The following is a 16,085-nucleotide window of genomic DNA, read 5'->3' as shown; positions in this document are numbered from 1 at the left end:
TATGGACCTGGACGCCCACGTTTGGGACGTTTTTCCTCTTCCTATTAACTGGTCAAATATAATATTATGACGGCCCAAAGGTGAGTCATTGACTTTTCCTAGGATACAGATCCTCTTAAATTGAAACAAATTGACATGTCCCCAGTGTTAGTCATAGACAATATACGCACTCAGAGTTGAAAAAAAGATAAAGACATTTTATCATTTAATTTGGGTTTATACATCAGATTATACAATACTATCTGTTACAGACTAGATTTACTGTAACAATATTACAACTGAATTTGAACCATTGACTGAAATGGAAATATTCTCTTGCACTATCTGTTATGATTTCTTCTCTTGACATTATTATTTATCACTCTGTTGTTTCAAACATAGAATAACAGGCACATAGATCAGTACAATACAATAATTTATTGAGCAGTATAACAGATCATTCATGAAGAAAACACTTTACACAATGTTGTACTTTATTAAACAACACCTTTTCAACTGACATCCTCCAGCGTCACAATCGGGCGAATCCAAATCAATTAGTCTGTTAGTCAAACGCTTTGTACACAGTTTAATACTGTTAGCGACATTGTAGATATAAGCTATGACACACAAGAAGGACATAAGCACACACAAATCAAATAGGAATGTAAAAAACTAGCACCCCACCTTTAACCAAAATAAGGTCCACAACCTTGTCGCATATAGCTCCGCTTAATTTTGAATTATTAATTATTCCGGTGTCCCTCATCAGATAGATCCACAGATTCAGAACCCACACGATATAAACACAGGTGGTCCAGGGACCCTAGGGGCACTACATCATTCAACATCCTGCTCGTGGAGCTGATTCAATCCCCGGAGAATGAACTGCTAAATTTCTCGACATGTGGACAGCTATCCACAGGCCCTGTGACGGTATCGAGGCCTTATGTACACAACAGACTTTTCTGCGCTGCTACGTCGCTTCTTCGACCTTGAGTGTACGTAGCACCAGAATCCCCAGGAGAGACGTATCATTACGAGTCCTTCCAGCGGAGGTCCCGTCTGGGTGGGGTTTCACTTGGCCTCTCCGGACAGCCAGTCCAACACCTGGCTTCTGCTCTCAGCCAGCCATCTGATGTTTGCCCTGGTATTCTCTATCGCCTGCTCCAGAGCCAGCGAGGCCGAGCCGAACCCCACCTGGAGGTTCTGCTCCTTGAAGCGCTCCAGCTGGAGACAGAGGAAGAACGGACCAGAGCGTGAGAGAGAGAGAGGTTGGATTCGACATCAGATTGATATTGACGGGTTGATGTTTTCGTTTCTTTAGGGAGAGGGGATTGTACCTCTTTTAGCTCAAACTCTGTGGAGAAGCGTTGTGTAATCCCGGTGATTAGACCAGAGAACGAGAAGGAACCACGCCCGTAACTAGACGTAGACGGAGGGAGTGACGGACAGATCATTAAAAAACTCAAATGACTCGTTATCATCGTGGACATCATCGTTCGCTGATCAATAGAGAGCAGATGTTGCACTCTGTTGACGGACGAGGCTCTGATCCTCATCACAGCGTTTACCAGAGCTTGTCCATCATTCCGGGAAATACTTGGAACCTGACGGGTGGGAAAATCTCCCTTGAACCGTTCTACTGAATCACGTGCCGCACACTAAACCCCCGCCACCTGCTCGGCTTTAACAACTCAAAAACTACGAGGCTGCGGCTTCTTTTTTTCTCCCAACCCAAATTACCCAAATGCTTACATCTTGTTTATGTGAGAAGGTCCAACTGAGATATTCTCAAAATGATCGCTGAGAAACATTTTGAAACGACACAAGGCTAACTGAGGACTTATGGCCCGTCAAACAGGTCGCCAAAGTATGGCTCTTATTGCAACCAGATGCTGGGACATGGATTAGTGTTTTTGTGAACTTTTTTATAGATTGGACGATATGGACTATTCTAATGCTATCTTTGCTACTCTTGTCAAGCCCTTGACTGAACATCTGAAAGAGACCTTTTATCTTCAATTCAGTTGCTCACTAGTCTCGCCAACAAGACTTAAGATAAATAATTTAAAGTCTGAGCTCCAACCTGTGTGATCGGGCCATTTCACTTTCTTTCGCTTGTGTTGACAAATCATGTCGCTGGAGGGTGGAATCTGTAATTGTGTAAAGGACTTTTGACAGCAAACAAAAAACCTTGACTAGCTGCCAGACTACCACCTACAGCATCCTGTCCGGACACCAATGTTTTATAATGAGTGAAAGAGGGTTTTCTCCAGTGTAATAGCAAAACAGGAACAAGCTCTGTGCTTTCTCCTCTGGAAGTGAGATACCCCCAGATAAGGGTCTCACTGACTCTTTGAGAATTGATCTTGAGGTCCCTCTACTTGTTTGTATAAATGTTTTAATGGAACAGCACCTCTTTACATTGCACACTTTCGGAACCCCTTTCTGGCCCAAAATGAGCCCTTAGGTCATCTCCAGTTGAAGATAACCATCCCACTTAATATTAGAAGTTGGAAGTTGGCTCTGCAGGTATAAAAATAAAACATTGTTGATCTCTCTTGCAAACCCTGCATTTTTCTTATAATTAATTAAAAAGGTGCACCATGGAATACCTACTTATTGAAAATGTAACTCCAATTTTCCCGGACAAAGTTCCATGCGAGCGGCATTCCCACGACGTTCCGAGCCACGGCCACGATGGTGCTGACGGAGTCCTGCTTCCGAATCTTTGTGGGGTCTATGGAGTACTGCAGATACCTGCCCCAGGGAAAACATGCAAGACCACTGAACCACAACCTGGACTTTAAGATCTAAAGGGTCTAGAAGGCACCTTGGTCCTCTGCGAAGATAGATGGACAGGTGCGCATTTTATTCATCCAGTGTGGACATTTTTGAGAGTGGGAATTTGGTTGCAACAGCAGCAGAAGATACAACACAGAAATGAAAGCAAAATACAATTAAAAATGCATCATTACGATGTCAGTGCAAATGCAGAATTAGGCAGCATGGATAGCTGCGTGATGAGCGATCCACCTGGTGGATGTTTAGGGTACTGTTTCCACAGACCTGTTGAGGAGCCACGGTGCCTTGGTGCAGGCCAGGGCGCTCCGGAGACGGGCAGACTCTGTTGCCACGGTAGCATTCTGAAACATCCTCCAGGCAAAGTCCCACTCCTCCGTTCCCCCGAAGGCGATGGCGCTGCAGTACACTGTGCTCTTCAGGTTCGGATGGATCCTGCTCCACATAACGTCAACAACACAAGATAGGGTCAGGGGTCAATCCTCCTAAGGCTGAATAAGGCGTTAATGATTATATTGACGTTTAAAACACACTCGCTGTAAAATGTATTTCCGTATCCCATTGTTGCGATCTACATCCATACTGCTCTCAGCCACTGAGGGTTTAGTGACTCTAGTCTAGGGTATGACCATAGACTAGTCTAGGGGTATGACCATAGACTGTAGTGTAGGATAAGACCATAGACTGTAGTGTAGGGTAAGACCATAGACTGTAGTGAAGGGTAAGACCATAGACTGTAGGGTAAGGTAAAGAAGATGATTACATCAAACACAACATTGACAGTTCATGTTCTCCCTGATTAAACCATTTCAGCTCATCAACGTCAACACAGTATTGAAGAATGTGTGTTGAAGAGTATGAGACGCAGCAGCAGCTATATGTCAGCCTAGAAGGAGATCAAGCTGAAGAAGAGCCAAGTATTTAACAAAGACCATCTGATAAAAAGCCCTCAGTGGTGATTGCGCTCCAACTGCCTTTCTATATGATGATAATACTGAAGTTTCTTAGAAGAAGGTTATGTTCATGTGGATTCACAAGAGTATCACTGAGGCAATTGATGAGATGCAGGTAGAGTTGTAGTTCAGGTTTTAAAGACACAAAGGGCTTCATTAGGTTCATTAAGGTTCACAAAGGGCTTCATTAAGGGCTTCATTAGGTTCTATAAACATGGTCCCTGTGAGATAGTTGGAGGTTCTCTAATCATGAGAGGGTGATGTGGAATAAGCAAAAACAGCGCAGTGATAAATGATCTTGTGATGTGCGGGGATGTCTGCACCATGTAGATCCAGTAGGTATTACGGTTATATAGGCTGGATATGCCTTATTTACAAAGCATTGTTCATAAGGTCATAAGTTCATAAGTCGCGGTTCAAGCGTCATGTTTCTTTGAACATGCAGTTCACGCACTCTGCTGTCAGATGCGGTCGACACACAGCTGATGTGGCCGTACGAAACCTGGGTTGACACAGGGACTATGGATCAGGTTTGATGACGCTTTCTTACGGGTTGCGTTCCGGATCAGCCATCCACTCGGAGAACCACCTCAGAGCCAGCTCCTTGCAGTCCTTCAGGCCCGTGTTGCAGGCCATGTTAAGGGCATTGATCTGGTTGTACCTGGGTCAGAACACACACACGCACGCACGCACGCGCACACGCACACGCACACACACACACACACACACAGTTTAGTACCTGGGTCAAAACACACACACACACACACACACACACAGTTTAGTACCTGGGTCAAAACACACAAACACACACACACACACGCACACACACACACATACCGTTTATTACCTGCCAAAACACACACACACACACACACACACGCACACACACAGTTTAGAAGCTGGTTCACACACATACAGAGGTTGGTACCTGGTTGGGTCACACACACACAGCTATAGAGTCCACCGTTTACTGACAGGGTGTAGACAGAGCAGGTAAACACATGTCAGTGAGTTAATTTGTTTAAAACAGTTGTTCATTCATACTGGTCATTGTGGCCGGGTGGTACTCGTGCCCAGTTAGCCGTTATCGTCCTGTAGTACTCAAACAGCGGCAGGGTCTGTTTCCTGATGTAGCCCTGAAACACACAAAATTACAAAGGCGTTAGTCGGCTTAGCTGGTGACTTAGTGGTGACTCAGGCGGGCACAGTGGTGAAATGCAGTTACTCATGTGGGAAAAGAAGGAATTCAACACTTAAGTTGAAGTTTCAGTTCCTGTACGAGACCTCTGCATGGATTACATCAGTTAATGCAGTTTTAGGAAACTAGTATTTTTCTAAAACAAGCTGGTGCTTTTCCATACAGGAAGCAGAAGTTATCTATTTTACAACATTTTGTATGTCATTTGCCCAAAAAATTTGGATTTCGATTTGATTTATACACATCGATACAAACACATATCGATACATAATTCCTAACGTTTATTTTTGTGCCAGTTAGTGTAACAACACAGGGCTAGAGAGCCCTGTGTTGTTACACTGTGATTTAAATTCACCGGTATAGTGTTCGTTCATCATGTTGAGCAGGCTGGTATAGCAGTGAGGATACAGGGTTAGGGTTAGATGCAGCGTACCTGTAGAGGCCCGTAGACCTCGGTGCGGTCGAACATGAGGAAGTAGTAGTTGAGGTTACTGAGGGCCGAGGCCCAGGGGATGTAGTCCCTCTCCTTGGACAGGTAGCTGGTAGTCCTCAGAGCCAACGTGGTGTTGATCACCTTAGCCCTGCACGGCGGCTACACGTCAAAACCGTTGCTAGGATACCACCCGCACAGCGTTGCTAGGATACCAGTACCACCGCAATTGCTAGGATACGGCACAATGATGCTAGGATAACGGCACAGCGTTGCTAGGATACGTCCACTTCGTTGCTGGGATAACACCATGGCGTTGCTAGGATACGGCCACTGCATTGCTAGAATACAACCCCATAGCGTTGCTAGGATACCAGCAATTTTTGTTGTTGATGTTTTTATATCTACCGTCGTCTTTTATACATTCATTTTGTTAATTGTCTGTCATATTTGATGCGGTGAATTGTTTTAATCATTTACACACTGATATGATACAAAGCAGCATATGGGACCATCATTTCCCATGTTGTAACAATATTGTATGTTATTATATCTATTTACCTGGCCAGGTTAAAGGCGTCATCCAAAAGTTGTGCTCTGTTGACGGTTGGTATAGCCTGAAGGGGCAGAGGGAGTGCACATACACACGCACACACACAGACACACACAAACACACACACACACACACACAATAAAAGCCTAGACACCACAGAAAGCTAAGATTGAAGGGATACGTTAATGGGAAGGGAATACAGTTTTAAATACTTTCCAAAGATTTTCAATGTGTTCCAAGTAGTCGCTTGAACAGTGACAACACAACAGGTTTGTCTACAAACAAACTGATAATTTTGCACTATTTCCGTCGTTGTGGATATTAGGTCACCTGTGATGCCTCACTGGTTCAATTTGATTAACTGCTGCTTCAGGTGGAGGAACCTGTCATCGCATGACTAATAATTACCATCATCGGAATATCTGTTTGTTGTCAGACCACAATCTTGTTGTGTTGTTACTGTCTTTCCTTCAGGGTGAATGGGTAGCTAGTCGGAACACACTGGAAATTAAATAAAGTTATATTCCCCTCACATGAACAGGATGCAACTCGACTTGGTGGTGGCTAATGGAAAACTAATGCTAACCAAGCGAACTCCCCTTCTGAATGTACAATCATTAATTTGGAATTCAACAACTCTGACAGGCAAACGCCTATCTACCGATATGTCAGCCTATATCTTTGAGGATGGACTGTACGAAACAAGAGCTAGCCACTTGGGCTGCGTTCCAAATCGCATACTTTTTTATTTTACTTACGTACGTACTGCAGCTACCCTCACAAAGTACGTACTGTTGCACACAGTATAAATACAATTGATTTCACTGATCAGCACACTTGTAGTGCCACCCACGTATCTTCTGCTGGCCAAAGGATTGTGGGGCAGAATAGCCAAGAAAGCAGGCTGGCTTGCACACTGCGAAACGCGACCGGATGTAGTCCAACATCCTGGTACTTTTGGCATGCTGCGTTTTCCATACAAGCCAAAAAAAAGTGTGGTAGTGTGGGTGTTGGACTGCAGGGTTGGGTGGTTCTCCTCAGCACTATTCTATATCTATCTTATGATAGAGTGAGACAGACATGAAGGCATCGGATACAGAGGAGAGGACATGCTGCAAAGAACCACGGGCAGGAATCGTAACCCGTGGCCGCCTTGATCAGGACTGAGCCTTAGTGGTACGCGCTCTACCCAGTTAGCCACGGGGGCGCCACCTCCTCGGCACACCTAACTAGCTGGTTCCCAGACTCACCTGGTGGTCGGTATGCAGCAGGTGCAGCAGGCGCTCCCAGTTCTCCAGGTCATAGTTGACCCTGAAGTATCCCGAGACGTTGGTGTTGGCCAACACCCACTGGTCCCCCGTCGCGATCACACGGCTCTGCATGTCTGCAGAACCCAAACACACCAAGAGAGGAGGGGGAGAGAGAGGGAGAGGGAGGCAGTTGGGAGAAAGTGTGCGAAAGGCGGAGAGACCGAGAGAGACAGTAAAGAGAGAGAGAGAGTGGAGAGAAGAGAGCGGGGATAGCTGAATTATTTATCCGTTAGCAGCAGGTGAGATCCACAGTAGTCAGGGTGGGGGTCCAACAGGTATAGATGGGTCCAATATGTTTGGGTTGGTCCTCTAGTTTTGGGCTTGTCCAGTAGGTGTGGGTGAGAAGGTAGGTTTGGGTTGCTCCCATAGGTTTGGGTTGGGTCCACTAGGTTTGTGTTGGTTAGTAGATTGGGGTGGGATGGTAGGTTTGGGTTGGGTCCACTAGGTTTGTGTTGGTCTAGTCTAGTGGATCTGGGTTGGTCCAGTAGATCTGGGTTGCTCCAGTAGGTTTGGGTTGGTCCAGTAGATGTGGGTCCAGTAGGTTTGTGTTGGTCCATTAGATCTGGGTTGGTCCAGTAGATCTGGGTTGCTCCAGTAGGTTTGGGTTGGTCCATAGGTGGTGTTGGTCTGGGCGGCCTCATGTTGGTATGAGGTGGGGTTAGTCTGGGCTGGGTCGACTTGGTTTAGAATGGAAGGGCGGGGCGTGAAGTTCAATAAACAGGCCTGAAGTAAACAGCGGTGGGCCCCATCTGTACATTTGCGCGGCCACATGTCAGCGACCGTAAAACTACAAAATAGATGTTAATCTTTAAACCGTTTTCCGATTTACTTCAAAGGGCGACTTCAGAAGACTAAATATAAAGCGGCCGATAGCTACTTTCCGTGAGTAGAGCTGAATATGGTCTATACTCCTGCCCCTGAAATAGGGAGCGACTTTATAAGGTTATGGTTAGTTAACGGCCAATAAACAATATTATTAGAACGTGTGTGCGGCGGTCTCATGACATCAATACCTGTCTTCTTCAGGAGCCAGAACTGCTCCTGTTCGACTCCGCTCTTAATCCATTTGATGGGAACGAACCAGGTGTAGCTGGACAGAGAGAGAGAGAGAGAGAGAGAGAGAGAGAGAGAGAGAGAGAGAGAGAGAGAGAGAGAGAGAGAGAGAGAGAGAGAGAGAGAGAGAGAGAGACAGAGAGAGAGAGAGAGAGAGAGAGAGAGAGAGAGAGAGAGAGAGAGAGAGAGAGAGAGAGGAGAGAGAGAGAGAGAGAGGAGAGAGAGAGAGAGAGAGAGAGAGAGAGAGAGAGAGAGAGAGAGAGAGGAGAAGGAGAGGAGAAAAAATAGTAAAAAAGGGAGAGAAGCGAGAAGCGAGAGTGACAGAGAGAGAGAGAGAGAGAGAGAGAGAGAGAGAGAGAGAGAGAGAGAGAGAGAGAGAGAGAGAGAGAGAGAGAGAGAGACAGAGAGAGAGAGAGAGAGAGAGAGAGAGAGAGAGAGAGAGAGAGAGAGAGAGAGGAGAGAGAGAGAGAGAGAGAGAGAGAGAGAGAGAGAGAGAGAGAGAGAGAGAGAGAGAGAGGAGAAGGAGAGGAGAAAAAATAGTAAAAAAGGGAGAGAAGCGAGAAGCGAGAGTGAGAGAGACAGAGAACAGGGAAAGAGAGAGAGGGAGAGTTACCAACACATGGATGCTTAATCTATTACGCACCTCTGATCATGTGACCATGTCCATGTTGGATCTGTTGTCCGCATATTAGCATTAAAAGAGCAAGAGATTCGGTGGGTGTTGCATGAAAAGGAAATCAAATCGTCAAAATACAAATATATCATTAATCTCAAATCTGTATTCATAAGATATAATATTAAAAGCAACCCAAATCACACCTGGTTTTGTCTGGCAGTTACAAGTCTGTTGTCAGTCAATACAATGAAAGGCTCCCCCAGCTCCCCAAGTAGTGTAACATTTACATGACATTCAGTTCAGTCAGTTCCCAGTCTAAGGAGATTGAAGCCGTTGCTATTGTCCCGTCCTGGGCGATGGGGGGACTTTGAGTACCGATCTCTCGTCAACCGATCCGAACAACAAGTAGGAAGATAAGGAGTTGAAAGCTACTTGAAGGGGGACCCCCGTTCCACCACAGCCTGGGGGTCGTTGAGGAAGTGCTGCTGGCTGACTTGTCCGGTTCTGGTGTCCACGGTAACCACCGGGAAGCCCATCTGCAGGACCCATCGGTTCATGATGTCCTGAACTGAGTGAGGGAGACTGATGCTCGGGGTGTCCTCTACTGCCTGCAGAAAAAGACAGAAAGACAGGTAGAGACATGGAGGAATAGAGAGAAAATAGATGAGTTTGACCAAAGGTTGAAATCATTGTAGACTGTATTGATTTAAATCAACGTAAAATTCAGCGTTCATAATGCCGCTTTTTACACTGCTGTATTATATTATGGCGTAAAATGTGCTTGATAAATAATCAAAAACCCTGTATTTTACGCCGTTAACCGTTAAACACATATTATTATGCATATTATGGTGTTTTGAAATACAACAGCTTAAACAGTGGCGTTATCAAAGCCTAAACCCCAGATTTTAGGTTGATTTAAATCAATGTGTGTCTACAATGAGGTAGTCTAGGCCTTCCGTGTGTGTGTGTGTGTTTGTATCTTTGGCTGTGGTGATGACAAACACTCACACAAAGTGTGTATGTCATCACCAGGACACCAGCGTCAAGTGGTCAGTAGAGAGGGGGTCTGAGTCAGCTGTGCGGGTTAAACCAGCATAGAGGAACTGTCTGATGAGGCTGGTAACTCACAACAGACACTCCTCTGTGAGTAATTGCAGCCTTGCCTAAGTATCAGTTACCAAGAATCGAATTAAGCTTGTGTGTGTGTGTCTGTGTGTGTGTGTGTGTGTGTGTGTGTGTGTGTGTGTGTGTGTGTGTGTGTGTGTGTGTGTGTGTGTGTGTGTGTGTCTGCGTGCGCATTACCAGCTTCAGCCTTGCGTAAGTTTCAGTTACCAAGAATCAAATTGTGCTTGTGTGTGTGTGTGTGTGTGTGTGTGTGTGTGTGTGTGTGTGTGTGTGTGTGTGTGTGTGTGTAGGTGTGTGTTTGTGTGTGTACGTGTATGTGTGTGTGTGTTTGTGCACTTACCAGCTGCAGATGGTCCCAAAGGTCTGTGTACACGGTGTTATTGAAGGCGAACATGTTCAGATAGGACTGAGGAAACACCACAATATTTTCCTTAACACATGAGTGTTACAGGCCATGAATGTGCTTTATCTGTAATATTTACCATGAAAAACACACACATACACACACACAGGTATACACACACACACACACACACACACACACACACACACACACACACACACACACACACACACACACACACACACACACACACACACACACACACACACACACACACACAGAAACACACACAAACAGGTATACACCCACACAGGTATACTCACACTGAGCCCTTTAGCAAACACAGGCTCTGAGAGAAACTCGGACAACATGCGTAGAACGGCTGCACCCTGAGAGGACAAAACACACAAAATACATCCAGAAACAGTCACATTGTGTGTGTGCGTGTGTGTCTGTGTCTTTCTGTGTGTGTGTGTGTGTGTGTGTGTTTGTGGAGTTGTGTGTGTGCGTGTGTGAGTGCGTGCGTGTGTGTCTGTGTCTGTGTGTGTTTGTGTGTGTGTGAGTTTGCGTGTGTGCGTCTGCGTCTGCGTGCGCGTGCGTGCGTGCATGTGTGTGTGTGTGTGTGTGTGTGTGTGTGTGTGTGTGTGAGGGCACCTTGCTGTAGGAGATGGTGTTGAACATCTCGGTGATCTCACTGGGCCGGTTGACCTCCTCCTCGCGACGGGACAGCGGGTGAGAGGAGGCCAGGGCGTCCACCGCAAACACCTTACGCACTTCAAAGATGATGTGCTCTTTCTGTGGAGACACACACACACACACACAAGACGCACACTACTGAAACCAATAACATCTAGTGCAATTCATCTGAAAGGTATAATCTGAACTTAATCACAGCTACAGTCTGTCCTTTATCACAGCTACAGTCTGTCCTTTATCCCAGCTACAGTGTGTCCTTTATCACAGCTACAGTCTGTCCTTTATCACAGCTACAGTCTGTCCTTTATCACAGCTACTGTCTGTCCTTCATCACAGCTACAGTGTGTCCTTTATCACAGCTACAGTGTGTCCTTTATCACAGCTACAGTCTGTTCTTTATCACAGCTACAGTCTGTCCTTTATCACAGCTACTGTCTGTCCTTTATCCCAGCTACAGTTTGTCCTTCATCACAGCAACAGTCTGTCCTTTATCACAGCTACAGTTTGTTCTTCATCACAGCAACAGTCTGTCCTTTATCACAGCTACAGTGTGTCCTTTATCACAGCTACAGTCTGTCCTTTATCACAGCTACAGAGTGTCCTTTATCACAGCTACAGTGTGTCCTTTACCACAGCTACAGTCTGTCCTTAATTACAGTTCCAGTCTGTCCTTTATCGTCTGTACTTTCTGTGATTTATCACAGCAACATTCAGTTCTTTATCACAGTTATAATCTAGTCTTTATGCCAGTTCCAGTCTCTTCCAGTCTTTCCGACACTTATATCATGTCCTTTATCACAATATAGTCTCCATCACACTTACAGTGTCAAAGTCCATACAGTCTTTGAGGCCTTACCACCATGGACACGCCCCAACTGGTCTGATCATGGAAGCTAAGCATGGTAGGGCCTGGTTAGTACTTGGATGGGAGACCGCCTGGGAATACCAGGTGCTGTACGTTGTGTCGGGTGGTGGCCAATAGGTGGCACTCTTCCCACTGGCCTTAACATCAATCCCGATGCCCCAGTGCAGTGACGGGGACACTGTGCTGTGGAAGGCGCCGTCCTTCGGAGGAGACGTAAAACCGGGGTCCTGACTCACTGAGGTCATAAAAGATCCCAGGGCACTTATCGCAAAGAGTAGGGGTTTCCCCGGTGTCCTGGCCCAACCAGGCTCACTCAATCTGGCCCCCTAATCATCCTCTTGTATAATTGGCTGACCCATTAATTCCCTCATTCTCCACCTCAAGCTGGTGTGTGCTGAGCGTTCTGGCGCAGATTGGCTGCCGTGTATCCCCCAAGTGGGTGCCACTGGTGGTGGTTAGTGAGGTCCCCCCTTCACTGTAAAGCGTCTTTGTAGAAAAGCGCTACATAAATTCAAATCAATCCATCATTACTTTATCACAGCTGCAGTGTCAAAGTCCTTCATCACAAAACAGTCAATCACAGTCCTCACAGCTCCAGTCATCCAAGACCTCATCATTACAGTCTATGAGTCTCCCATCACAGCTCCAGTCATCCAAGACCTCCTCATTACAGTCTGTAAGCCTCCCATCACAGTGAAAGTCGCCGTCTCTACAGCGTTTCTCCTTACGATGTCCCAGGTGGGCTCTGCGTGGTCCGCCCCCAGGTACTCAACATACGAGGCGAAGCCTTCGTTCAGCCAGAGGTCGTTCCACCACCGCAGGGTCACCAGGTTCCCAAACCACTGAGGAACAAACACAAGACACCGTCTAACGCGGCTAGATGCAGAATAATACCTGTTGTATACAGGGTTAGGGTTAGTGTTAGTTAGTGTAATGAATGAATATAAATAAAAAAGCCCTTAGAAAGCGGTCCTTCCATCAATGGACATCCAGTTTGAGATCTGCGCCCTGCGACTCTCTCTCCACCTGCCTGCGCTCGGACAGGAAGTGAGGTCATCACACAGTCCTACCATGTGGGCGAGCTCGTGGGCGATGACGGTGAGCACCCTCTCCTTGTTGCCGGTGGAGGAGGCGACGGGGTCGTACAGCAGGGCCGTCTCCCGGTAGGTGATCAGCCCCCAGTTTTCCATCGCCCCCGCGTTGAAGTCGGGCAGGGCTACTTGGTCTGGGTTGGGTGGGGCGGTGCGGCAGAGGAGAAGCAGCTTGGCTTAGTTTATCTTAGCCTAGCTAGCCTAGCATAGTGTAGCTTAGTGTAGCCTAGCCTAGCCACTGTCTCTTAAACTGAACCAAACTTACCCTCATCAAAGTGATTTTAATGTGACTTTCTGTCATTCTTTCTTTTTGTATTTAAAACCCTAATCTTTGACCTAGTGTACCTTGCATGTCCAAAAAGATAAACCTGGGACTAGTAACACTAATAGCGGCCGAGCTAAAGCTAGCAGCCAAATGACGGCCACCCAGACGAGAGGATGTAGAGGAAGTCACCTGATTTGGAGAGAGGGTAGGAGGTGTTGTAGTAGTGCTCGTAGAAGTTCAGAATGGCTTCCGTGACGTTGAGAGCGTAGTCCCCCTGGCCCTCCGTGATGGCCTGGTGCCGGGCCCAGATACGAACCTGCAGTCGAGGTTAAACCCCCTCACATCAGCCCGTGGTCTGTGAGGCTGGATGACATTCTGACCTCGAGTCACCTCGACGACAAGTTTTCTCTCTTGCCTGAGATCAGCTATTTTCTAATTTATAAACCCTTGATCTTGGTTCCGGGCTGTGAGATTACCACTCCCATTTGAGGGCATTACAACCTGCGTTGTTGATCGGAATGTGCATTGAGTATCTTAAAGGTCCGATGACATGCCACAAGGTGTGAATGTGATTGGCCTTACAAGCCGTTTTGAAAATCTACCCCTTATGACATCACAAGTGGGAGTGTCCACCTAGATGTGTGCTGGATAGATCAGTCTACCAGCCGAGCCTACCCAGTGGACTGTAGCAAACGTTGCTCCTCTATCCAGCCCACATCTAGGTGGACACGCCCACTGGTGATGTCAGAAGACGCAGATTTTCAAAACGGCTTGTAACGGCTAATCACATAATAGATATGTATAATATGTCCTTGAGTGTTGTGCGCATATTTTGTAGCTTGGGCTGGCAAAGTGGGAATGGATCCCCTAACCCGGCTGGGCCTGAATCCACTTGGAGCGTCGGTGTGACCCGTTTCACCTGCATGTCTCGATCCTGTGCTGCCTGTAAGTGACCTGTCTCACCTGCCTGTAGCGACCCGTCTCACCTGCACGTCTGTCTCCTGGTCTCCCTCTATGAAGGAGAAGCCGCTGACGATAAAAGCCAGCAGGTAGGTGGACATCCTCTTGGTGGGTTCAAAGGTCGTCCTGGAGACTGGGATTCCGTCAAACTCCACGCGAGAACTCTCTACAGAGAGAGAGAGAGAGAGAGAGAGAGGGAGAGAGAGAGAGAGAGAGAGAGAGAGAGAGAGAGAGGGAGAGAGAGAGAGAGAGAGAGAGAGAGAGAGAGAGAGAGAGAGAGAGAGAGGGAGAGAGAGAGAGAGAGAGAGAGAGAGAGAGAGAGAGAGAGAGAGAGAGAGAGAGAGAGAGAGAGAGAGAGAGAGAGAGAGAGAGAGAGAGAGAGAGAGAGAGGGAGAGAGAGAGAGAGAGAGAGAGAGAGAGAGAGGGAGAGAGAGAGAGAGAGAGGGAGAGAGAGAGAGGGAGAGAGAGAGAGAGAGAGAGAGAGAGAGAGAGGGAGAGAGAGAGAGAGAGAGAGAGAGAGAGAGAGAGAGAGAGGGAGAGAGAGAGAGAGAGAGAGAGAGAGAGGGAGAGAGAGAGAGAGAGAGAGAGAGAGAGAGAGAGGGAGAGAGAGAGAGAGAGAGAGAGAGAGAGAGAAAGAGAGAGAGGGAGAGAGAGAATCATTTTGTAATGATTTAATGATGTCATGAGGATGTCATGATGTTGTGAGGTTGTGATGATGTTTTCATGGGGACGTAGCAATGTTCTGACGTTGTGACGACGACATGATGTTGTCATGGTGTTGTAGTTATGTTCCGATGTCATGATGTGGTCATAACGATGGCATAATGATGTCATGGCGATGTCAGGAGGATGTCAGGAGGACGATGTCGGGACGATGTCATTAGGTTATGATGTCACAGTGTTGTGTGAGCCCACCCATCTGCTTGCTGTTGGAGAGGGCGCCGGTCCCCTGGGGGTGAATGAGGACCACACTGAACGTGGCCTTCATGGCGGGCTCGTCGAAGCAGGGGAAGGCCTTCCGGGCGAACGTCGCCTGCATCTGAGAGGTGGCCAGCACCCTGACACAGGGCAGAACCCACGTTAACTCAACGTAACACAACTGTCATATTGTGATAGTGCTGGGTAGTTCAAACTTTGCTTCATAGGTTCTGTTGTGTGGTGCTGTGTTGCACCCCATTACCTTAGTGCACCCAAGGTATTGTGTTGCTCTGTTGCACGCCATTACCTTAGTGCAACAAAGGTTATGTGGTGCTCTGTTGCACGCCATTAACTTGCACCCTTGGTTTTAGTTGTTTGCACGTGTTTCTATAGTCCCTGTCTGTTGTTGATGTTTAACGTATGACCCTCAACCATGTCTAACTTCCAGCTTGTCTCAACTTACGGCAATTAAAGAGTTCTGAGTCTACCCGGAGCTGAACTCACTTCTGGACCCCGTCCTCCGTGTACTGGCTCCTGTAGAAACCCTCCAGGTCGTCCGCCAGCTCTCCCTTGAACTGCGTCTCCAGCAGGTAGACCCTCCCGGCCTTCAGCGCTCCGTCCAGCTGCAGCACCAGGTACTCCGTCTCCTCCTGCAGCCAGGAGCTCTGGACCTGGGGCACAGGGTGGGCCGGGTCCAGGGCCTTCAGCCGGGCCTCGTGTCCCTGGAAGAGGGTGAAGTTGAGCTTGTTGGCGTGGATGATGATGAGGTCGGTGTCCTTCAAGCAGACGAACCGCACGGTGGAATTCCCCGTGAAGATGTAGAGACCCTGCTGGTCTGGCTCCAGCCGGGGCCACAGGGTGATGTCGTAGTGCACGGGGGCCAGGGTGTCCGGGAGCCGGTACCGCTGCCAGGGCTTCTGAG

At 47.4% G+C, this 16,085-nt stretch overlaps 1 protein-coding gene and 1 pseudogene across 2 annotated transcripts in view; one reads left to right on the top strand and one right to left on the bottom strand.

Moving 5' to 3' along the window:
• Positions 1-192: 192 nt before the first annotated feature.
• anpepa (alanyl (membrane) aminopeptidase a) overlaps positions 193-16,085 on the bottom strand; it is a 21,808-nt gene continuing 5,915 nt past the window's right edge. For both annotated transcript variants that reach the window (XM_030376650.1, XM_030376651.1), the window contains 20 exons: positions 15,668-16,085; positions 15,161-15,303; positions 14,272-14,411; positions 13,475-13,601; positions 13,000-13,154; positions 12,658-12,771; positions 11,023-11,163; positions 10,692-10,757; positions 10,366-10,431; positions 9,330-9,505; positions 8,242-8,318; positions 7,169-7,302; positions 5,927-5,982; positions 5,369-5,516; positions 4,782-4,873; positions 4,288-4,398; positions 3,052-3,219; positions 2,602-2,742; positions 1,323-1,404; positions 193-1,209 (listed from right to left, as the gene is read on the bottom strand). The exon at positions 15,668-16,085 is cut by the window's right edge and continues 328 nt beyond it. In XM_030376650.1, the coding sequence (XP_030232510.1) occupies positions 1,057-1,209; positions 1,323-1,404; positions 2,602-2,742; positions 3,052-3,219; positions 4,288-4,398; positions 4,782-4,873; positions 5,369-5,516; positions 5,927-5,982; positions 7,169-7,302; positions 8,242-8,318; positions 9,330-9,505; positions 10,366-10,431; positions 10,692-10,757; positions 11,023-11,163; positions 12,658-12,771; positions 13,000-13,154; positions 13,475-13,601; positions 14,272-14,411; positions 15,161-15,303; positions 15,668-16,085 (2,708 nt within the window). In that variant the 3' untranslated portion in view covers positions 193-1,056. The remainder of the gene's footprint in view (positions 1,210-1,322; positions 1,405-2,601; positions 2,743-3,051; positions 3,220-4,287; positions 4,399-4,781; positions 4,874-5,368; positions 5,517-5,926; positions 5,983-7,168; positions 7,303-8,241; positions 8,319-9,329; positions 9,506-10,365; positions 10,432-10,691; positions 10,758-11,022; positions 11,164-12,657; positions 12,772-12,999; positions 13,155-13,474; positions 13,602-14,271; positions 14,412-15,160; positions 15,304-15,667) is intronic.
• Positions 11,907-12,025, top strand: LOC115559373 (uncharacterized; annotated as a pseudogene).

This window comes from Gadus morhua, chromosome 14 (genome assembly GCF_902167405.1).
Source record: "Gadus morhua chromosome 14, gadMor3.0, whole genome shotgun sequence".
NCBI classification, from domain to species: Eukaryota; Metazoa; Chordata; class Actinopteri; order Gadiformes; family Gadidae; genus Gadus; species Gadus morhua.
Note: the sequence above shows the minus strand (reverse complement) of the source record. Positions and strands in the feature narration are given on the sequence as shown.